This window comes from Sinocyclocheilus grahami, unplaced genomic scaffold (assembly GCF_001515645.1).
Source record: "Sinocyclocheilus grahami isolate Dianchi unplaced genomic scaffold, SAMN03320097.WGS_v1.1 scaffold11.1, whole genome shotgun sequence".
Taxonomy (NCBI): domain Eukaryota; kingdom Metazoa; phylum Chordata; class Actinopteri; order Cypriniformes; family Cyprinidae; genus Sinocyclocheilus; species Sinocyclocheilus grahami.
This window is the reverse complement of record NW_015505190.1, coordinates 2,211,784-2,236,822: the sequence shown is the minus strand read 5'-3', so window position 1 is coordinate 2,236,822 and position 25,039 is coordinate 2,211,784. Positions and strand designations below refer to the sequence as shown.

Here is a 25,039-nt window from a genome sequence, read left to right as displayed (position 1 = left end):
TTATAAATGCTTAAGTTTTCATCTAAACTGCAAAGAGCATCAGCTGCGCGTTTTGAATCGTGTCTCAAATGGGTGGCTTGCGAACGATTCAGTTAGGCTATAGCTGAAAGGGAAAACCCCACAGTTCACTTACCCACCTACTTCCTAATTTGAGTGAATGAGAGGGAGACTCTGTGAATTTAGTTCAGATATAGAGACAGAACAGCGCAGGGGTTATCATCATAACTGCAGAGCGTGAATAAAATAATAATAATGATAATAATAGTTATGCACATGACACATTGTCATTGCCTTAAAATGTAATCATTCTAATTGCATGTGTAATTTTTGAGGATTTTTTATTCGGGTCTTTTTTTAACTGATCATTTTAATAGAAAACTTTGTGCATATGAGAAGACTATGAATTTAAGTGCTTCAGTGAGCTGTGCTTAAACATCTTGAGCAAAGCATATGTAAGTATGTTGTTTAATCTAGGCAAATTGAGGTGATAGTCATTTTGGGACCGAGTAGAGATTCAGATTGACATGATGATAAAAGGATTCGTCTAGAACCCATACGTACCTGAGGAACATGACCATGAGTGGCAGTAATCACACTGTGCGATCTGTGCCACTGGATCTTACCAACAAAACCAGAGAGCGTGGGAGCTGCGCGCAGACGGGAGACCAAGGTCGCCCTAGACCTACTCCAGAAAGACAGGTGGAAGCGGCGCACAAGTGCAGAAATGGACACGGAATTCTTCCATCTGAACCACGGGACTGTTGTGATGGATCAGTTTCGCAGACTACTCAAACAGACGCTGTGGGTGACAGGGAAAATAGGACGCGTGAGGGTCCCAAACAAACCCAAACCATAACCCCTAACGCGAAGTGCAACAACCAGACGAACGCTGCAGGAAAACCGGCAGTTTCCTCATTTTCCAAACTTCCGCCAAGGAAACGTCCTTTCCCACTGGATGTGGATCATCACCACAGTGGTCCAAGAAACGATCCACCTAGCGTGGCTCCAAAAGTGTTGAAGAACCCCGAGGCACAAATAGACACAGATCCACAGCGGATATTTAGTACATTTGGAGATAACCCAAGCGTTAATGACTCCCGGTTTGTGCCACACTTAACACCATATCGTAAGTTTACAAAAATGTTTATTTTTAATGATCACTCACTTTAGATTTTAAATGCAAAGTGGATGTCTTTGCGCAATTTAGTTTATGTCATTGTGAAAGTATGTGTGTCCGTTTGCGTGGAGCGCGTGCGTCTCCCATATGATTGCGCAGTCATGGTCAATCCAGTCAGCGAGCAACAGTCAACGCGAAACCATAGAGCTGATCAGCAGGATGTTTGGTTCAGCAGCGTGCAAAACGTGTCAGTGGGTTAACACGTAGGTGAAACCGGGGAGTGTTGTAATACATCATGTTTTTCTGTTTTTTTTGCACTATACAACCAAAACCGCATATTAGCTGTCTGTTCTGTTTGAAAAGTCAAGTACAAGATAACACCGTTTGAAAACAAAGACACTGTAAACTGTATACATGAATTTATGTCAAAGTACCTTTCCCACACTCTCCCATTGTTGGTAGTCATGATATTTCTAAGACTAAAAGTTTCTGTGCATGTTCTATATCAAATTAAACAAGTAAGTTTGTGGATTCAGATTCTGTCATTTAAACACAACCTCACAGCTCAAATGAAACGCTAAATGGGGGTGGTCTCTGGCCGGCCATTTGATAACCCCTATAGTTCATTTCTGATTGATTAAATTGACAGCCTTGGTGTTACACCACTCCCCAGTTTCCATTATACAGATAATCCAACATACATAATCTCCATTGACAATAGTAGATTCCCCACTGTTACGTGCACCGAATTCCTGGTTTTTATGATAATGTGCTATGCAGAACTTTAGTTTGAACTTTTAAAAAAAACTTTTTATAAAGGTAATCTAAACCAAATGTATGCAGACTGCAACTGTCCAAAATTGAGCCTAAGCATATTAGCAAACATATCCTGTCATAGCTACTACTTCCAGTTGGTACGATGTAAGGAAGTGGCAATGCAAGAAACTACTTTCTGTATAGGACAAAGGTCCATTTTTTAGTGAGGCCAATTACATTTTTTGAGTACACAACTGTTGGTTTGTGGTTTGAGTTGCATGTTTGATTTAGTTTGTGAATACTAATATTTCTTCTCCTTTGGGGTCATAGCAGGTTGTCCATATATCCAGTGGCCTCGTCAGCCTCCTCCACTGGAGAGCACAGATCGGCTGCTGGCAGATATTGCTGAGGCAACACGTCAAGATGAAGATGGTGACACGTGAGTCTTTTACCATTTTAAGAAGTCTCAAAGTAATTTCATGGCATGCTGTAGTTCAAGAATTGATTATGGTGAAACATCCCACATCATGCATTTCAACAGGTGAAGACGTATCAAACCCTATTTTATAATATGCACCATATATTTAAATGGTCTGATTCATTGTTAAACTGCACTTGGGTTTATTAGTAGTAACTGTAAAGGTAAATTATGATTATTAATAGGGTGGACATGTACTTTCTGTTTGCTTTTTGGAAATTCCAGATTATCCTAGATATGTCATTCTGACTCTTGCTTAGTCATCCAGAAAGAAAGAAAAATTTGAAGTCATAGGTTCAGTGTGCTTAAAAATATGTAGACATGCCTTCTGTTTATTGTATTCCTGGCTGAATCACAAGAGTCAAATACAGAGTCACTGTGGCCCCTGTCACCCAATACATTTCAACTTCCTCTTCAAAAATACCACCAAAATCATTATATCTGATGATCCACACTGAAGAAAGAGATTCTCTGTGCTTTGTGAGAGTGAGAAAGGGAGATTGATTCTGGTGGAGGGTATGTCTTGTGGGTATGAGTAAGAGTAACTGAGAGAAACTGGTTTTCGCTATTTCATGTCCTGCTGTTTCAGGGGTAGGTTTTATGAGTGTAGCTGGTTATGGGGATGCCAGAGATGAACATTCTGGCTCCCTTAGGCTTTGGTACTGACACAAACACATGTACTGTGTTACTGTAATATCTGAACCCACACTCAGTGTGAAAATATAATTTCTTTTGTGAGCGAAACTTCTCCAAAAATGACACCTGGTGTCACGCAATATTGATATCAAAGTTTAGTCAGCAACAGCTAAAAACATCACAGTACGCGTATAATGCTTAGTAAGCAAATTAAGCCGATTCCAATTTTGAGACATAAAATATGTGGAGCGCTTTTTTTCAATTCATATTTTTACTAACCAGATATTTATTTGACTCATCCCGCATAGATTCATAAAGGGTCCACCCAAAAATAAAAGCTGTGTGATCATTTACTCACCCTCATGTCATTCCAAACCTGCAAAAATTCTCTGTAAAAAAGTGTACGGTCTATTATCTGTTGTCAATAATGTAGCGATGAAGTCTATGTTGTCAACATTTTAAATCTCCAAAAACTACATAAAGATAGGGTAAAAGTAATTCATAAAAATCAAGCAGTTTAATGTAAGTCTCTGAAGAGACACAGAATAGCTTTATACGATGAACAAATTTAATCATGGCTTTTAATCACATATAAACAATGATCAACACACACACATAGAGCACATCAAATATGGTAAACAGGCGCTCTAATGTGCTTGCTTGAGGTTTGTTTTCAGTATCACGCATGTAGAGTGTTTATTACTTTCACTGGATGGACAAATAAATTAGAGACGCACCGATTGCAATTTTCTTGGCCGATTCCGATTTCCGATTTTTTTTTTTGTTAGAGTGATCTGCCGATGCCAATTCCGATTTTCTTTCTAAGAACTATAATTGACAGCATATACAAACAAAAATCTACTTTTCTTCAACGCAAAGTTTTATTTTCATTAAAAAAACACAAGTAAAATGTCAGTAATAAAATAAGCACAAATTAAAAAAATTGCAAACAACAGCACAAATAAATGCAATAGAATAAAGAGAGCTATGAAAGTTTTTCAGGTTAAGTAAGTTTTTATTCAGTTAAGAAATACTACAGAAATTAAAGTAATCAAATGTAAAATAACATCCAGAGTTATTTTACATGATGTGTTATTTTACATTTGATTACTTTAATTTCTGTAGTCTTCATTGTAAAAATTATATACTGGTTAATGCTTACCATTAAAGTTATAAAACGTATTCAGTCAAGAGCAGAAAATTATTTTCTTTGTCTTTTGTTCTTTGATTAACATGACAGACAGCAGCAGGAATATTGAACTGCGGTCCCTAAGAGTTTATCCACGGACCCAATATACTGTTACACAACATGCGTTCTCTTTAGCCTTGTCCAAATACCCACACTTACGGTCTTTGCACTTGACCACTTATATGACGTATTTCTTGTATTTGGCCCAAGTGTTCAAGTGAGCATGAAGACCACAAGCATGTGTCGAACTTTTCATTACCTGATGGGACACACTTGTAGTGTTGTAAAAATGCAAGTGTTTACATAGTGTTACGGCCCATAACCATTTTAAGGCTCGTTAATTCAAACCATCCAATAAAAGGACACAGGCCGAACATATTAAAAAGAATCACGACACCTGATGTGAATTTCAAGACGCCTCCATTTAATTAACTCGCAGAGTTCAACTCACATCTCCAGCAAATAATGTGCAACAGTTCACAAAGAATATTTTATAAACAATCTAATAAATAACAACAAGAAAATAATCAGATCACGGGTAGGAAAGCTATAGGGAAACAGACTCCTGACTACCCCTGTTCTCAGAGTAGAGTTCTTACCTGACTCCCGAGATAAAAATAAGAACTGGTGAGTCTTCCGGACCCCTGCTTCCCTCGCTCTGTTCTTACTAAATAAAAACGTGAACTAATAAATAAATACACTACCCGCTACTGGTAAGTAAGAAAATAGATCACATATCAGAACCCAAATTTACAAGTTAAACCTAAACTTAAAGAAAAGCAACAACAACAAAAAAATAGCCTCAAAGAGGCGATGAGAGAGACGCTTGCGAGAACAATGCGAGAATAACTTTATTTAAATTTTAATTTTAAATACTTAGCATTTTAAAATCAACTTCTAAATGTCTGTTCAGTAGGGCTGTGTATCACCAGTAAAGTCACGATATTATACTTATCACGATACAGAGGCCACGATACGATACATATCACAATACGGGACTGCACTGAATTTCACCTCAGAAGAATTTAGTAAAACAGCTGTTTATGAAACACTGCATACTATTGGGCTGTTACTAACTATTGGCAGAGCAGGCAGTTGACCTCTGCATTATGAAGGGCCACCATAACTGTACCACAGTACAATATAGGTAATGGCATATGTTTCATGTTTACATTGGGCACTCCCCACCAAGTATAATATTCAGATTTTTTGCATCTTGTTTTTAAGCATATAAATAATAATGCACTCGTTCTAGTAAATTTATATTGTAATGTACTCATTCTAATATTTAAAAAAAAATATATATATTTACATTGCTGGTAGGTTATCATTGCACAAATTAACACTCTCTACATTTAAAAAATAAAAATAAAAATGAGAAGAATTCTAAACTAATGCGCTGTCTTCACTGTATCTAATGCGTACACATGCTCAGTCACTCACACAGATCACGTTGCGGCCGTACTCAGACATTCAGGAACAAACTTTTTAGCGCTGCCCAGCAATTTTTGTCAACTAAATAGCTTAATCACTCAAGAGCTACATTATCTTTCTCAACAAGGAGCTGGTAACATTGTTGTTTCTAAAGGAATTAAAGCCACAGCTTCATTGTTAATAGAGAAACGCGGCAAAACGGTGGTAATTCAAAAGCAAGCACTTTTATCCACAGTGGAGAGAGCACTCAACCTCATGGTTGCCAGGTTGACAAAGATATAAGTAACACATTTAGCAGATATTTCTGTATTGCGCAAGTGGGAAGCTCTGTTTCGGGGATTACGTCTCTTTATATCAGGCATCCCAGTTGTGTTCCTCTGCGGCCAGATTAAACCTTGTTATAGCCAATATATTATGCTCTATTCATTATTTTTTAGAAACATCGCACTTTTCTGCTCAATTTTAAACGTTGCTCTTGTATTCAAATTAATCGCGGTCCACTGCTGCACACGTGCCACAATATCGATATAGGGACAGCTGTATCGATACTCATATCGTCAAATCTCTGTGACGATACATCGTCGTATCGATGTATTGAACACAGCACTACTGTTCAGTAGTCCCTATAACATGACAATTTTAATTTGTGGTGCTTCTAATTAAGTGATAAAAAGCAGTTGCAAATGTTGTACAAAATAAATATCACCACTACTCACCTTTGCACCAATAAAACGTAAAAACACTGTTTTTCTACCAAATTATATGTAATATCTAATTATTATATTAATATTTAACTTGCATTGGAAAGGTTTCCGTGACCTCTCGCGAGATCTCGGCAAAAAGTCTCACGATTTATTTCCAGAACATGATGCATGATGGGATACACTAAGGCCCAATCTCAATTCTACCCCTTAGCCCTTCCCCTTTTAGAACCCTCGATTCTCTTTTGGTTGGAGGGGTAGGGGTAGGGGTAGGGGTAGGGGTAGGGGTAGGGGTAGGGGTAGGGGTAGGGGTAGGGGTAGGGGTAGGGGTAGGGGTAGGGGTAGGGGTAGGGGTAGGGGTAGGGGTAGGGGTAGGGGTAGGGGTAGGGGAAGGGCCAGACAGCCCTTCAAACGAAGATTATTCGGGACCACACTTCAAACGAAGGGGCATGAATTATCTCAGTGTAAACCGGCTTCAGGGGCAACATGGCTGCCTGAGCGAGCAAAAGGACAAATAAATGTAAGCATTTTTGGCATTAATAAAGATTTTAACGAAAAGTAATCATTTGTTTTATGTTACATTCAATCGTGAGTTCATATTTACGGTCATGTTACTCAAAGAAATGTTTGCAAAAAATTGCCAATATTTGAAATGATATAAATCAGAATTGGGATTGGGCCTAAGCCTCGAATAGTGCTCCGGAGCGGTATTCGAGATAGTGTGGATTTAGTGTGCTTTAAGGGCACTGCGCTCTGGCGTTTTTAAAACCTGGGACAGTCTTGCGCACTTACTTCCTGTCGCACGCACACGCTCTCAAGTGGCCAAGACCGCAAGCGTGGGTATTTGGACAAGGGGTTTCTCTACTATTTAACGTTCCAAAACTGATTGTGTTTAACTGGATACTCGCCAAGACGGGCATAACCTGGGACAGTCTTGCGCACTTACTTCCTGTCGCACGCACACGCTCTCAAGTGGCCAAGACCGCAAGCGTGGGTATTTGGACAAGGGGTTTCTCTACTATTTAACGTTCCAAAACTGATTGTGTTTAACTGGATACTCGCCAAGACGGGCATTTTGACATCATTTTTTATGTATTTGAACGTTTTAGCGCAGTTAGCCACTCATTTTGGTATTTGTGGCTCCCAAGCTGTTTGAGACTTAGCGCGGATTGTGTGCTCCACTAATATAGATCAGTGGTGGTGCGCACGCGTTTGGTGTAAGCGCGAAACCTGCAGGAATGACTAAAATAATGCGCAATACAAGCACTATTTAACCGGAGCAAATGAGACGTGTGTGTGAGAGAAGGGGTCGTCGGAGAGAAGAGAGCGAGAATGCGCAGCTGACGTTATTGCCTGTGCCGCTGGTAACAAAACGGATTGGCTCGAAATCGGAAAGAAGTGAGACTGATGCCGAGTTCACACTCCATGATTTTAGCCCGATTTTTCACTTGCCGACAGGTTTTGCGAAATCGCAGACAAATGCCCGAAATCAGAGGCAAATCGGTGCTTGTTCACCCGAGTGACAATCACGCAGTGTGAATTATCAAAGACGCGATCTGAGGGACTCACCGATGCGTCGCCGACGCCCGCAAAATATTTGGCATGCTAAATATCTGGAGCTGTCGGCGATTCACAATCACACTGTGTGAAATGAGATCTGACTGAAAACTACATCGGCGATGACCTACAGCCAATGAGAGACCAAGATACAGTGCAGAGGGAAGTTCGGAGAGGAGTTATAGACCAGAATATCAGTATTTTAATAGATATATGAACAATTATATCATACAGAAACAAGCACAAACATTTGCTTGACCAGCCACAACATCAGCATAACAGTTACTGCAAAATTATTTACCTCCAACTCTCTTTGCAGAACACCCAATCCCTGTTCCCTGCATCTCCCTCCTGCATAATCTGTTTTTCTTTTTCTCCTTGTAGCTGGAAATCAGCTCACAGACAATTTGCGGGCTATATATATATTTTTTTTTTGAATAATTACAGTCTTGCTCGAGAACGCCGGTCTGACGCACGCGGGTTCTCGCGTTATTTCCTTAGCACTTCTCGCGTGTGTTTTGTTGTGAAACATAGTTTGCGGACCAGACAGAGCTGTCGGCGATTCTTCCTATTGTGAAGTCATGCAGTGTGAAACCCCCTGTCACGGATCCGTGCAATGTGAACACAGCAGCAACTGAATGCTACCCTAGATAGTCACGCAGTGTGAAAACAACGGCGATCCGACGAGTTTGAAAATCGTGCAGTGTGAACCGATCACCGATCCGGGCCGATCATGTGGAAAATCGGCCGATTACGATCCCTGGCCGATCGATCGGTGCATCTCTAAAATAAATGATGAGAGAAAATTAAAAATGTCTTTATTTGTGTTCCAAAAAAGTCTTAATGGTTTAATTCATGCTCTTTTCCTCAGGCTTGAAAATGGGCATAAAAGCACCAAAAAGTATCATAAAAGTGGCTCATATGATTCATTAGATAAGAAGCCATGGTGAGAAACTGACAACTGATAAGATGTATTAATGAGAGTTCATTAAAGGAGCAGCGATTCCTGAATGAATCATTCTTTTGAGTCTAGTTCACAGAATCAGTTTGAATGATTCAGTTCACAAATAGCACTGTTTCTGTTGTCAAAGAGCAAATCACTGGCTTGCTCCACTGGAGGAAGAATATCAGTAAATAAGAACTTAAATTTCAGTTTGTTTCTATCATAAAGAATCAAAAGATACAGCATTCCTGTAGCTCAAATGGTATAGCAATGAGCTAGCAACAGCAGGGTCATGGGTTTGAATCCCAGGGAATGCGTGATAATATGTAATACATCAAACAAGTCATAAGGACCACTTTTATGGTGCTTTTGCTTGTCATTGTATTTGCATGGAAAAGAGCAACTAGTACAATTCTTCAGAATTTCTTTTTTTATGTTCCACTGAAGAAAAATGATTGCGTAAGTTTAAAATAACATGCAAACGATGAGGTGTACCGTTATGGTGAAGTACCCTCTTAATACAATGTTTAGTTCTGTTGCTATTTTGTTGGCTTTTTTTGGTTAGATTTTTTTAACCACATTCTTAACCACATTTCTTCCCTGAACTGATACGCTGCTGATAGTTGTTGGCAAAGTTTTGGTTTCCAGTAGATCCCTATTTCCTGGTTTCTTTCTATTGTTTACATGTACATCTGTCAATCATGCTATTCAATCAACTGCATTTACACAAACAGAAAAACAACATTCTCTATCTTTATTTCTCACACACTGCCTTCCCCCCCAGTCTGTGCTCTCTTACGTCAATGGGTGTCTTGTGCTCTCACCTTGTTTTCTTCTCAGCACTTCACAGACCCTCATTTTCGGGAAAGCCTGATGTGAGTGTGAGTCTGTTGTGTGACTGCGGTTTTTTCAGGTGTCTTTCTCTCTCTCTCTCTTTCATCTCTTTTCACTGCTTTGTGTGTTTACAATGAATGGGCTCAAAAACCCAAACATCCGCTCTTCACTTCCTCCTTTACCGCTTTTTCTCTGTTGCTTATCAGTCTCTCTCTCCCCCTTTCGCTCTGTACTGTAAGCTCCTATACTTGTGCCATTTCTGCTCTTCATACCTTTTTCTTCCTTCTTCCTTCTTTCTCTTTCATACTTTGCATACTTATAAGAAGCACCATAAGGTTGCATGACAGGTCATTCATGTTTTACAAGTATTGTTCACCTGAAAATAAAAATTCAGTCATTTACTAACCCTCATATTGTTCCAAACATGTATGAATTTCTTGATTCTGTAGAACACAAAAGAAGAGATTTTGAAAAATGTCTCTGTGTTTTTTGTTTTGGACCTCAATGACTTTCATTATATTGACAACGACTCATTAGTGTTGCTCAAACAGTAGTGCATGATGTTAGCAATGCCATGTATGGCAAAGTCATGGATTTGTTTCTCTGGGTATGTATTTAATGCATTGTAAGTCACTTTGTATAAAAGTGTCTGCCAAATTTGGTAATGGTTAAATTTTTTAGGTTATATGTGATGGCTGTGTCATGGCTATGCAGAGAAACACAGAGCCTTGACACATGGTTACCTTCAAACACCTTGCTTGTAAGGATTTTATAGTCTGTTTTTATACGTGTGGTTGCATGTCATGTGTTTGGCTCAGGTTGTTTATGTCTTGTCTCAGCCTCTGAGTTTGTTTGCTGCAGCAGAAGCAGGCCTTTGTGCTGCAGGGGATGATAGAGGTTTGTGTTTCTGGGCTGTACAGGATGCCACACATGCGCCACTGCCCCGCCATGAGCCCTTCATCTCCTTCTGATGATGTTCAGGTTCCTACGTCAGTCTCAGCCCGAGCCATATCTGGGGCTGCGGTCTAACTAACTCTCAGTCACTTCCAGGAACCCAGAGAGTTTCATCTATCGAAAAGAAAGAGAGAGAGAAACTCAATTCTGACCTGCAGTATAGTAAGTGACAGCAAAGCCAGTGATCATCACATACAGACAGACATATGATAAGAATATATGATAAATGGCCAGTTAGTTCACACAATTTTTTTTAATTTAATTATACATTTTCTTTTGGTGTGCTTATAATGGGTCTGTTTGTCCGAAGGTTGGCTTTTCTTTGTCAGCCACAAAGTGATATAAAATATCATTAAGCATTAAAGCCTGACCTTGTTGTGATGCAAGGCCATTACAATAATTGTTAATGTACTTTTAATGTACTTTTTATTCAAAACATTTTCATATGGGAGGGACAATCAAAAATATAGTTAAAGGAATAGTTCACCAAAAAATGAAAAATTGCTGAAGATATACTTACCCTCAGGCAATCCAGCATGTAAAGGAGTTTGTTTCTTCATCGGAGCAGATTTGGAGAAATTTATAAAATTATCACCAATAGATCCTTTGCAATGAATCTGTGCCATCAGAATGAGAGTCCAAACAGATGATAAAAGCATCACAGTAATCCACATGACTCCAGTCCATCTCATTGTGACGGCACCCATTCACTGCAGACGATCCAGGGAGGGTACATGAGGGCGAATACATTTTCAGCAAATTTTCATTTTTGGGTGGACTATTCATTTAAATTTGTATTGCTGTTCAATGTTTCTTTTTTCTTCTCAAAATTCAAGTTCAAGAAAGTTCAAGATTAAGCAATAATTGGTATATCATCTGGATCACTGTGAACTCCCTTTTAAAGTCATCATGAAATCAAAAGCATTCTTATATAGGTGTTTTTGGCAGTATAGCGGTGCTTATTATAAATTAATTATCTGTGCAATGTTTTTTTTTTTATAACGTTACCCTCATAAGCTTTAATCAAATAACTTCCCCCCCTTTCAACAACCTGTCAATCACTTGAGATGGTAGTAATTAAGCAAACAGCAATGATCCAATCAACTTCTGATGGATGAAATTAAGTACTGTCCTACATTTTGTCTCATCTGAGAGCTGTTTTATTCAAAATTAAAGGGATAGTTCACCCCAAAATGAAAATTCTGTCAGTAATTACTCGCCCCCATGTTGTTCTAAACGCATAAGACCGTTGTTCATTTTCAGACAGCAATGCAACTGAAACATTTTATGGCCCAGAAAGGTAGCAAGGACATTGTGAAAATAGTCCATGTGACAAGCTATGAGAATACTTTACTTTTTGTGTGCGAAGAAAACAAAAATAATGACTTTATTCAATGATCTCAACTGAAAAGGCAATTGCAATTTCTGACTTTTTTTTAACTACCGACCCTAAAGGCCCCTGCACGTATACAGCACTTACTGAAATGCTTAAAATATTGAAAAACTAATAAAATCAAGAAATCATATCTATTTTTGGTAGTATAGACCCTTGTACATATTACAGCACTTACTGAAACTGCAATAGGCAGAGATTTGTTAATTGTGTGCAGCTCTGATTTTAGGTTGTTTTTTTCACAAAGAGAGAATGTTCTATGTCTTTAATGTGGCCTTTGCACTGTAATGCAGGTCAATCTCACATGCTCTGTGTAAAAATACAGTCCTCAGACCTGATAAAGACACAGCAACGTCTTTTCAGAAGGGCTGAACCCATGGCCCTGACAGCAGAACTGAAAAAAAGCATGCGATTTCCTTAAGTACAGTGACGCTGAGCTCACTTACAGGAAAGGAGACAAAGAAAGAATTAAGCTACTAATAAACTCTTCTGCTTTCTTATCAAAACCAAGGAACAGAGAAGCTGTGATTTGGCAGTACACTGAGGCAGGTCATAGCCTGAGCCAGGCCAGCTTGCATTCATTTTGATTAAATGGCTCTTCTCTTCCTCTTTTGGATTAATGCTTTATAAAGGAATGTGATTTTCTGGTGACGTTGTTCCAAACAGAAAGTTGTATTTCAGGAAGTCAGGTGGCATGGTGTAGTTTTTCGCATGTCAGGTTCTCTCTGTTTTATTTGCAAAACTTTCCACAATGGAATAACCCACATGAAGCAATCGCAATGTCCCTTTTTAGGACATTATTTACATTTATATCACTAGGAATATGAATCAGCACCATAATTCAAATCATTTGCTCTCCCACTGTCTGTGTTCCGGCTTGTTTCATCCCACAATGACACATTACAAGACAATATAAACAATGAGTCCCTGTTCTTCTCTGTTCCCTTTTTCTCTATCCGCCTTTCATTTTTCCTGCTGTTGCAGTATGACTTCCCATCAGGCCCATTAACATTCTTGCCACATTCCCAATAACTGTTTTATGGTTCGTAATGCAAGATATGAACATTCTACGCTGATATCTGCATTGATAGAAGTCCTTGATTGATTGTTAGTCTTGCTAAAAAGTGTTTTAAAATTATATTACTTTCTATAAAGTTGACTTCTGCATGTTCACAAATGACCTTGACCTTGTTTCAATATTGTTTTGAGTGTTACACTGATCAATAGCTAAGCAAATAGCGCATGTTGGACTCTTAAATAGGTTGCAAAAACATTGTGCTTGTGTTTCAAGTCAGTGGTTCTTCAGTCAGGTTCTTCTTTGTAATTTTCCCAGAGTTTCATGGGAAGTTCTGCTAGAGGATTCTGAAAAGCATAGAAAGCCCCTAATGCAACTGTAAATATAATGATAATTAGTATTCAAAACAGAAAGAACGGTGCCATTGTCCCTGAGGGCAGGAAGTGACTTCAAACCAAAGTAGCTGTTACTGGAAGCAGATTTAGAAAAAAAACATCATTTAAAACATTTCATGAAGAGTCCCGCTCTCTATCTCACACAATGTTTTCTTCCTGTTCCCAAACTTTGACTTCTACACTCTCACCTCAGAGAGGCTTTCTGTGAAACGATAGGGAGATAAGCATTTCCCTGTACTCACCGGCATTGCTTGCATTTAGAGCCACTGTGTACAAGATGAGTCATACACATGATTGTCAAGTGAAGGGTTATTCATTCATCCTTTTGAACTTAGTTGACTTGTGCAGGCCATTAAAAAGACGATCATCCCTGTATTATTTTTAAAAATGCATCACCGTAATATTGCTAGTTTTGTTTGTGTGGTTTAATGTTAATGCATTTACACCAGTGTGCATGTTGTTGTTTTTAGGTGAATAATGCATGGGTTTATTTGTCTGTTTGCATTTGCAGGCCTCTTCACATTGCTGTGGTCAAAGAGAACTACCAATTGGTCAGCTGGCTTATTGAAATATATCGACGGGCACACAAAGACCTGGACATTTTCAATAACTTAAGACAGGTACACACACACACACACACACACACACACAAACAAGCAAACTCTGTTAGGTATCATGAACTAGCAATGAACAATACTTCTGCAGCATTTATTCATCAGTTGATCTCAACCAGGGAGCCGGGACCCACTAGGGGGCCTCCGCAAACATGCAAGGGGGCCGCAGGATGATTTAAATAAGTCAAATTAATATATTATTAGTAGTATTATTACAATTAATACTAATATTATTACTAATAATTTAAATAATTGAAATGCTTAATAATATATATTTAACCAAAATGCTCTATTTGCTTAGCCATTGGTCACATTGCAGCAGGATGTAGCGGGACAGAAGAGAATTAATGTTGGTGATTGCTGGATTAGGGGATTTAATGCACCAAGAACACCAGGCTAGTTAAACCTGAATTCTTGTCCCTGTGGGGCATATGTTGGTTAACTGTAATTTCCACAAATGTGTTCTTAACTTTCACATGATACCTTTAGCTAAGGTTTGAGCAGAAGAGGAATTTACTCCTAGGGCACTGTTGTTCTCAGACAATGCCACTGAACTGCTCGTGGTTATTTGAGCACTTTTAGAAGTACTGGCCTGCCCACTTGTGTGCTCACCACATGGCCACCACAACACATGCAACCTGTGTCCCCCGCCTCATCTTTCTCTCATGTGTCAGCAACAAAAAGTGAGCGTGCCGACCTGTCGGACCGTTCCCAGGCTTTTACATCCTGTTCTTCTCCTTTTCTGGTTGTGTTAACCTGTACTTCCACCAACCGCATTATCAATTACCGCCATTGCATGTCTAGTCAGACCTTAAAAATCACCTCAAATTCATGTTTAGGTTTCACTTGACGTACAGACGCTCTCTTTCACACACACAAACATGAACGCTTGTACATTCACAGGCAGCCAGCAGTTACCAGAAGCTGCGCGCATGTCTTAGCCACGGTCTGAAACTTGTTTCTGTCAGATTGTTGAGGTTAACTTTTGTGTTATATCCTGTGTTCAATTCTTATTTCCCCAGAAATGTAAACTGTGCATTAGCATGTCTTTGAAGCTTAGATGGAATTTTGAGTAACTTTTGTGGCAGCATTGCTTGAAAATTACTGTTTTGGTGTTTCCAAAGTCAACATTAGCGAGTAAATACAGTGAATGATGCAATATTATAACGGCATGTAGACGCACAGCTGACTGGTAAGGTACCAAGGAAAGTGTTACTACAGCTATCATTATTACTACCACTAGAAATTGTATATGACAGAATGACTTTTATCACAACGTCTCCATTTCCACTCCTTTCTTTTGTATAACATGATTGTCCTCCCACATGTCTGTCATGACCAACACTGGCACTGACATTTGAAATGCATGAGAAAAAGCATGCAGTGTTTGTGTGTGTGCGCATGGCAAAAGTGTTTTTATGATAGGTGTTGCCTATTATCAGTCAAGCAAGACCACAGCTGATGAGTTGTTTGCATGGCTATAAGTAAACTCAGTTTACAGAAGTGTATGTTTTTATACTTGTATGAGTGTATGTGCAAACACAGTTAAAGCGGCTGCTGCATGCGTCTTAACTTAAGTATCCTCATTCCGAGAAGTCACATGACCCCCCCTCACACCCTGGGTTGTTTCTCAACATACCTTGTGTTGAGGTTTGCAGGGTATTAAAAGGGACTTTCCCTTGTGTGCTCTCTCTCTCTCTCTCTCTCTCTCTCTCTCACACACACACACTCTTCTGCAGCCTTGTAACATGCTTATCTTTTTTATCCTGAATTATAAAAAATGCTTTTACTACAGGATAGAGGCCCATAGATCTTAACAGAATGACTATACAATGGCCTGAATATGCATAGCTAGGCATTAGCATTCATTTCAAGTGAATATAAAATCCAAATTGTGCTATTTACTTCCTTGCATGTATGTTACTGGTTTTATTGTGATTTGCTGGTGCATGATACGCCAAAGAAAAAAAGCTATTTGTAATTTTTCATTAATAAGCCTATACAAAAATATGCTCTTATCAGCTTGCTTATGTCACTTAATGTGAATGTTAATCATTAGCCAAATAGCTATCTTGTTAGAGAAAAACAACTAAAACCAGCATAAATTGGCTTGCTGATCTTAGCTGGTCTCCCAGCTTGGTCAGAATGATACATTGGCCAGTTTTAGAGGGGTTTTGGGCACCTGGTCAGGCTGCAGGAACTAGACAGCTGACCAGCTAAAAACCAGTTGAAGACCAGCTTGGCAAGTCTAGGAGAACGGTTTAAACTGGCTAAACCCAGAAAGCCTTCTTAGGCTGGTTTAAGCTGGATCTTTCAGGTATTTAGGATTGTTTTATGAAAGTCGCATTTTAGATCTAATGTTAACCAATTACTTACTTGTTAAACAACTAAAACCAGCCTAAACTGAATGTCTGGTCTTGGCTTGGCTCTCAGTCTAATCCATTGGCTAGTTTTAGAGGGGTTTTGGTTATTTTTCCGATGGTCAGACTGGGGAACCAGATGGCTGATAAACCTAAAACCAGCTGAGCACTAGCTTGTTCAGGCCAGGCTTAAACCAGATTAGACCAGCAAACCATCTTATGCTGGTTTAAACTGGATTCAGCTAAACTTATTTAGATCTGGTTCCATTATGGCATGCAATACCCACTTTTCATGACCCAAGCAATTCTTCATAGATGGTACAAAATAGATTTTATTTTGCATTAAATGTCCTCTTTAAATGCATTGTGTGACATAAGTGTGAGATAAATGTATAAAACAACTACTCATGTTTTGTTGCAGGCATTGAGTGCACTTTTTATTTTTCCTGTCTTTTCTCGTCCTTGAGTTTTTGCTTCAGCCCAGTCATCTGTGCCAAATCATGCAGGCTTTAGTTTCAGTTCACTACAGTGTGTTTTTGGTCATGCATCTGTGTCATGAGTCTTCCCCTCAGTCACTTTCCTTATTCATCCAACATTCCCCTTTTTATTCATTCTTTTTTTTTCCTGTGTTTACACACAGGAATGTGAATCTGAGGACACTGCATGGGAGAGGAAAGGGATTTTCCCTCTCTGATCCATGTCTTCCCTTCATCGCTCCCTTTGCTCAATCATTTCCGGCTCCTCCTTTCCCTTTCTGTGTTTCTCTACTCCCTCCTTTTCTCCCTTTATGCTCTTCCAAGCACATACAGTTTCTCTTTAAACTTTTATTGGTTGTTTATTGGTCAGTTATTGCAGGTTCACTGGAATTGTAAAATGAGAAAGGCACTATTACGCTAGAATTTCTCTTCTCAATGTAATGTGATGTCCTTTCTTATACAATTTCCTGTTTTAGGGCTTGCCTAAAGAGGATGTTGCCGTTCCTAAGTTAGATTTGTAGTGATACAATTGATCTGAGGACAAAGTAAAAACCCATCAAATTTGATGTGTGTGGTAACATGTTTATTAGCAGATACACACTCCAGCAAGTGTGTGATGCTTGGTGAGTCAGACAGGATTCAGGGAAATAGGAGCGATGTTTTCATAGGAAGGGAGGGCCAAAGGCATTGTGACACCAGAGGAATTTCTGTCTTCATTCTCGCTGTACTTTTTTTTTTTTTCTACTGTGCCATACTGGAACATCCTCCCTCCACTGTCAAACCAACCCCCTCCATGTGTTTACCTGCTTGCACATCTGAGCTGATCATAATCTTCAGCGGGTATCATTAAAAACCACAGACCTCTCTTTATCCTTCAATCTTCTTCTGTCAACAAAACACATAGATTACTTGACATAGTGTGCCGTATTAGCTTCCTATATTAGCAATTTTTTAAATGTAAAGTCGGTAACACCAAAGCTCCAAAAGTATCAAAAATGTATTTGAAAAAAACTGTCGCATAGCGTGTGTGACGTTTCGAGCACACAGGCTCTTCATCAGTCCTGAATGAAGACCAGTCTGATGAAGAGCCTGCGTGCTCGGAATGTCACACACGCTATGCAACCATTTTTTTTTATACTTTTGGAGCTTTGGTGTTGCCGACTTTACATTTAAAAAATTGTTACACTTGTTTCTTAGTTGAGCACCCAGTTGAGATCGATGTGCGTGCTTTTGCCTGCTTTTTGTCTTCCTATATTAGCAAAAATGCTAATATCCAATGTGATTTTAGTGTACGTCTGGATGCAAGATTGAAAATGTACCTTTTGAGGTGCTGTGACTAATATAGTACTTTATTTTTACTTTGTTTGCCTGAGGTAAATGAAAGAGCTTTGAAGAAACTAGTACTGTGTGTTGTCATCTTGACTCACTTCTTGTCGGTTAGGCTTGGTGGTTTATCTCTTTCACTTTATTATTTAACTGCTGTCAACAGCACTAGTTCTTTCAATCTAAGATTTTTCAGATGAAAGAAACAAAAATAAACTCGTCCGTGATCGTTTTGACCAAGATGAACCAACTGTTCCCTCACAAAGCAGATACGCAAACTTTGGCTTGTTATGGTTATGTCAGTTAACGTATCTAAATGATATGTTGAATTTAAATAAATTATATAATAGTTTATATTTTTCGATGAATTCATAACTCTGCTTTAACCAATTTATAGTACACATAGCCATAACCACAACAGACATGGTAATGATAGTCGCAATAGTTTTGTGAAAGAAATGTTAAAAGACCAACAGTAATATCTAGTGATGCAAAGTAACTTTTTTGTCAAATTTCAGTTTTAAATTGAAAATAAAGACAGTCATTTATGTGATTCATGGACTTCATAATTGAATATGACAAAACAAGGAACATTAACAAATATGTTTTTAGCATATCATTCAGTCTCATGATGAAAAGCGAATCTGTGCATATTTTAAACCACAATATTATTTGCAGATAGTTCAAATGGATTACTTTACAATAAATTCTTGTTATTTTCTTAAATCCCTTTAAAATATTTAATTCATTTAATATTTAATGCACCAGTGTTCAAGTCATGGTTACTCCCTTGGTTGTACATGTTTGTTTGCGTGTGTTGGATAAGTCACTGCAGGGTTGTTTGGGGTGTTAGCCCTGTTTATTTAATTATTATCAGATCTATGGAACTGACCTTTAACCTGTTAGACAAGTTCCAGGTTAGCAGCTACAGTTATAGGAATCCACACCAGGATGTGACAAATATACCTGAACAGCTTATCAGACATCAGAGTGGTAGATTTTTGAGATACACTGCTTAAATGTTGACAATTTTGAGTAAGCGGTCTAGATATAATTGGGCCTTAAATATAATGTGGATTTGATTGACTGAATCAGTAAACTGTCTTTATCTTAATCTCTGTCTCTTGCTCTCTCTCTCTCTCTCTCTCTCTCTCTCTCTCTCTCAGACACCATTGCACTTGGCTGTAATTACCCATCAGCCTATTTTGGTGAAAGCTCTACTGGATGCAGGGGCTGACCCTGGAGCTTTGGACCGTTATGGACAGACGGCTCTGCACTTGTGCTGCGAGCACAGAGAGGTGGACTGTCTGTCTGTCATCCTCAGACACTACCCCCAAAACCCTTCGCCCCATCTGGAGATCAGAAACTATGAGGGTAAGTGCTGGACCTGGATCGACATTAGTGAATGCATTTTTGTGTCAAGTTTTCAAAATATCATTTCATTCATCTGTTGGCTTGCAGATGGATGTGCTGACACTAAACCTCTCTTGACTATGGTCCTCCTGTTTAGTACAGCAATACGAACAAATACATAGCCGTAAAATTATCGTTCCTATTGTCTGTGTCATTATGCAACACTTCTGAAAATCATACATGACTTATGGCAGAACTGTGTGCTTTGTTCCACTGAGGGGCAGTAGACAGAAAAAGAGCTGCTGGTCATGGATTTTCCTGCATGAATGTGTGATTATGTTTTGGAATATTTTTGTTCATCAGTAAGGAGGGAAGTATATCGCCATCTAGCTTTATTTGTGTATTCTTACACAATAATTCCCTCTTGTGTAACAGTATAGTACTCAGAAAACCTCTTCTGTAATACTAAAGGAAAATGTTTATTAATAATGCTGAACTAAACAGTTTTATTTTCTATTATATTTTAGTTTTTATTTTTAGGTCAGTGTATTTCTAAACAGTCCTTACAGTTAGTATTGACTTCATTCATGCATAAGAAATGTAACATGAGAGATTTCCTGTTGCTGTCACTATTCAAAAAGTCCCTAGAAACACAGTGAGGAGGTGTATTAGTGTTTTTGTGTATTGAAACATGCCCAAACTTGTTTCAGCGGGTCATTCAGAATACAGGATGAAGATTTTAAAGGGTTAGTTCACCCAAAAATGAAAAGTAGCCTGTGTTTTACTCACCCTCAAAGCATCCTGGGTGTATATGACTTTCATCTTTCAGACAAATCTAATCGGAATTATATAAAAAATTGTCCTGGCCCCTCCAAGCCTTACAATGGGGATAAGCGGGTGCTTTTTGTCAACAGTCCAGAAGATGTGAAATCAAGTGCGCGCAGCCGTAATAAAACGTGCCTCACTCGGATCGGGGGTTGGGGGGGATATGGGGAGTGAATAAAGGCCTCCTGTAGCAAATCCATGTGTTTTTGTAAGAAAAATATCCATATTTCAATTGTAATAAACACTTTTCTCTCACTTCCGGTATTCTGTCATATGCGAAAGGCGTTCCGGCGGATGATGTAGGATGTCGGCGTTGCGTGATTAGTGACGAGCGCGGAGAGAGAACAAAACAAAATGCCAGTCACGAATTAGAAGCACAAATCGAGGATTTGTAAAGAAAAATGTCAGAGGTTTTCGATATAAGCCAAGAGGAGACTTTGGTAAAGTAAGGAAACTTTGCTTCCTTTGCTCCTGTTAAACAAACTCGTGAGACTAGCATATCTCAGAGGCGTGCATCGAGGGTGAGTAAATCGCAGGCTAATTTTAATTTTTGGGTGAACTAACCCTTTAATGTCTTATTTAAGGTCTGACGCCCCTTCACCTGGCTGTGCAGAATGGAGATAAAAAGTTGGCAAAAATCTTATTGAAGAACGGATCTGAAATCAACGCTGGGGTCAGTGAGTTTGTAATCATTTCCACTACCTGTTATGTTGTCCGATGTGATGTTATATTTTACTCATGCATGAGTTATTCCTTTCCTCTGAAGTGAGTTATGTATGATCGCTAGGGTTTACCGCACACTCTATTTGTTTATTGTGTCTCTTTTTACTCTTTTATCACAGGATAATAAGAGTGGTCGAAGTCCACTGGTTCATGCTGTAGAAAACAACTTTACTGACATGGTTATCTTTCTGATCGAGGTGAGTCTGCATGTATATATATTTGTGTATGTTTTGAGTTGTTTCACACTTCACACGTCAGTACCAATGAGTCATCACTTTTGTCACAATCTGTTCCTTTCATTTTTATCTTGTACTTCTCTGTTGGTAAGGTCAAGGATGAACAAATAAGCCTGAAATCTATTACTCAGTTTTTGTCTGTGAGTTATGGGCAGATATTAATGTTCATAGTGTCTTTTTCTGTGTGCTGTCTCCTTCAGAGTGGGTGCGATGTGAACACTCAGTCTTACAGTGGGAACACAGCGTTACACAGCGCCTGTGGCAGAGGTCATATAGAGATTGTCAGGGTCTTGCTGAAAAATGGAGCTGACAGTAGTCTGAAAAACAACCACAATGACACTGCCATCATGGTTGCAAAAAACAAAAAGGTAAGAACTGAAAGAATGGCATTAGTGTATTTGGAAACACACCGTATATTAATTAATCTTGCCTAGTGATGTATTTATTTACAATATAAAGTGTTTTTTTTTCTGTTCATCAGCATCATTTTGACAAAAATACAGAAGGTTGTTTTAGACTTTCATTATAATAGTCAATAGATTCAGCAGAGTATGTATAATATGCAGACACTGCCTGCAAGTGGTGATTCACAGAACTTTCATTGCTCAGTTTTATTGCATATTAAAGGGGTCCTATTATGCTTTTACAAAGTCTTGATTTTGTTTTTGGGGGTGTACTAGAACAGGCTCTCATACTAGATTGTCCGAAAAACATATTTTACATTATTACACCTCTCTCCCCAGTCTGGCATGAACGGCTCGAATTGTTCCTGTATCAAAAGAAGACCCGCCTTCTGATTGCGTCAATATCAAATCAATTTGAGCGCGATTTAAACCCGGATGATTGTAACCACTCTAAGTTCGTCTGCCTTGGGAAAGCTAGCGCGTCTCCGACATAGTGATATAACACTCGTTGCCTTCTCTATTGCAGCTCAACCAGGTCTCGTCCCATTCGTCGATATTTGTGATATCACAAATCCCGGAAAATATGCGTTGTAGTCCAAACGAGTAGTTCGTTGTAGTTTTTGAAAAGTGATTTCTGTTAAATAAAATATCTCCTTTTGAAGTGGACTTTGAACTTTGTAACTTTGCAGATCTTTTTTATGATCAAACAGCAACATTACAGACTAAGTAAAGTTGAAAAATTGAAAAAGCATAATAGGACCCCTTTAATTACCAGTTGCACATGTCACCAAAGATCGATTATAGTTGTATGAAGCCACATGGAGACCCTTTCTTGTAAGAAATTAAAAAAAAATCATTGCAACATTACATTCCACATTTGGGTTTAAAATTGATAGATCATCCAAAAATGAAAATGCTGTCATTAATTACTCACCCTCATGTCATTCCAAACCTATAAGACCTTCGTTCATCTTTAGAACACAAATCCGAGAGCTTTCTGACCCTGCATAGACAGCAAATAAAACAAAAATAATGACTTTATTCAACAATTCTTCTCTTCCGCCATTCACGAGAGTACCACACCGCATGCGTGTGATCCTGCTGGCAGGAGCTGGCGTTCTGATGTAGAACCCGCATGTGCTGCGGCTTGTTTTCAAGCAGAGGAATGCACACACATGCATCGTGGTACTCTTGTGAAAGAATAAACTGAATAAGTAGTAATTTGTCATCTTTGAGCATAAAAAGTATTCTCGTAGCTTCATAAAATTACAGTTGAATCATTGATGTCACATAGACTAATTTAATGATGTCCTTGCTGCCTTTCTGGACCTTGAACTTGGTATCAATGCAGGGTCAGGAAGCTCTCATATTTCATCAAAAATATATTTTAATTTGTGTTCCAAAGATGAACAAAGGTCTAACAGCTTTGAAACGACATGAGGGCGAGTAATTAGTGACAGAATTTTCATTTATGGGTGAACTATCCCTTTAAAATCTCTGCATTTTAACTTTAACATAATTACAAAATTCTATATGAAATTATAACTAAAAATGCTTTAACTTTAGAATTTTTGCTTTACTTTGTATAGTATAATAGCTTTGTTTTTATAGAATATCTTGGATAAATATCATTTATAGAATCTCCACATCATCAAACATTCAAGCTCTATTCATCTGTCAGTATGTTACATTATAAAAGCCTTATTTCCTGTGTCAGTCCACTCCAGGCCTCTCAGCTCGTAAAACCCCCATTAGCCTCATAATCCATCCATGTTTATCACCACAACTTCTGTAACTCATCTAAACAAGAATATACTGTATGTGGTCTTGTTTTAAGGTATCTGATGTGCTGCGTGGGAGAGGCACTCGCAGCTGCACTGTGAAAACTAGCAGTAACGGTAGGCATCCCTCTAAAATTACTAGTGAATTTATTTCTAAGCACCTTGTTTAAAGTTTTAACTCCGTTTTTGCTCTCCTGTTTAGGCTCTCTGTCCCCTGGCAGCTCCAACCATTCTCCCCGAATGACTCCCACTTTTCAGCGCAGCGCGTCACTTTCTCCTGTGACTCCAGTTTTACCGCAAAGTCAGTCAGTGGACAGCATTTCAGAATGTCAGTCACCGATGAACAGCAATGAAAAAACACTGCAAACATTGACACTGACACACCATAATGTAACAGTGGACAACAGGGCAGGCTACGGAATGGCACTCCATCATTTCCCATCATATCTGTTACCGTCTGGGTACGACCCACTGGGTAAGCCCACTGTCTCTCATATCCAGAGAAGGATGCTAATCGCAGATTACCCTCTTTACTATCCCACTGGTATTCAAACATCTCCATATTACTCAGATGCACAGATCATTTTACTCCCCAGTTTCCCTGTGCCGGTCACATATGGCTCTCCTTCACAGGGGGCTGTTAGCCAATCACGGCCGTCCAGTCGCAGCAGTGACCAATCAGACATGTCTACTGTGAGTGTAAACAGTGAAGAAAGAGGTGTGAGTTGATATTAGATAAATGTTTAAGCAGCTGGACGTCTTAAAGGTATAGATCACCCAAAAATGTTTAATTCTGTCATTATTTATTCACCCTCATGTTGTTCCAAACCTGTATGAGTTTTGATTATTTTTAGTTGACAAGAGAAGATATTTTGATGAATTTTGGTAACCAAACAGTCGCTGGTAGACAGTGACGTCCATGGTTTGGAAAAAATATACTATGAAATTCTATGGCTAACTGCAACTATTTGGTAAGCAAAATTCTTTAAAATATCTTCTTTTGTGTTCAGCAGCATACAGGTTTAGTGGGTGAATTATCCCTTTAAAGGGATAGTTAAAATTATTTTATCATTTATTCAACCTCATGTTGTTCCAAACCTGTATGAGTTTCTTTCTTCTGCGGAACATATTTTGAAGAATGATGGTAACCAGACAGTTTTGGTGACCATTGTAAGATGGAATTGCATGCGGGTTAATAAATGATGATTTTTGAGTGAATTATTCCTTTAAGTGGCGTTGTTTGAATATTATTTGTGTTTGGACAACATACTGACTGATTTATAGCATTTATATGTATCTAAGCATTTTTCAAATGTTTGAAAAAGTTTTTCCAAATCAGTAACATGTATATTTGTGTTACCAAGTGTTTTGCTATATATTTGGAATGATTGGTGATTTTGTCATGTATTATAAAGGACTGTGAGATTTATACTTCAATAGCAAGACAGCAGAATTATCTTTTTTTACCGTCTTCATTTGTGATTTTCTTTTGTTTACCATTGAAATTGCATGTCGTCGGTGTTTATTGACATCATTTTGGTT

General features: G+C 38.6%; 1 protein-coding gene across 2 annotated transcripts; it reads left to right on the top strand.

The window, feature by feature from the left end:
- Window positions 1–328: 328 nt before the first annotated feature.
- On the top strand, window positions 329–24,300 carry LOC107596570 (B-cell lymphoma 3 protein homolog). 2 transcript variants are annotated; one of them, XM_016287339.1, is made up of 9 exons: window positions 329–1,126; window positions 2,207–2,312; window positions 13,914–14,022; window positions 19,342–19,549; window positions 20,938–21,026; window positions 21,196–21,273; window positions 21,513–21,680; window positions 23,554–23,614; window positions 23,700–24,300. In XM_016287339.1, the coding sequence occupies exons 1-9, from the start codon at window positions 571–573 to the stop codon at window positions 24,224–24,226; spliced, it is 1,902 nt and encodes a 633-aa protein (XP_016142825.1). In that variant the 5' UTR covers window positions 329–570; the 3' UTR covers window positions 24,227–24,300. The 2 variants fall into 2 exon arrangements, with proteins under 2 accessions (XP_016142825.1, XP_016142816.1); XM_016287330.1 differs by having other exon boundaries at window positions 2,204–2,312.
- Window positions 24,301–25,039: the final 739 nt, after the last annotated feature.

What these genes read in the sequence shown, in the direction of transcription:
- LOC107596570 (XM_016287330.1), top strand. Translation starts at nt 571, where the DNA reads ATGACCATGAGTGGCAGTAATCACACTGTGCGATCTGTGCCACTGGAT. An exon ending in TTTTCAATAACTTAAGACAG is followed by an intron (nt 14,023 to 19,341) that starts GTACACACACAC and finishes TCTCTCTCTCAG; the next exon opens with ACACCATTGCACTTGGCTGT. An exon ending in TGGTTATCTTTCTGATCGAG is followed by an intron (nt 21,274 to 21,512) that starts GTGAGTCTGCAT and finishes TGTCTCCTTCAG; the next exon opens with AGTGGGTGCGATGTGAACAC.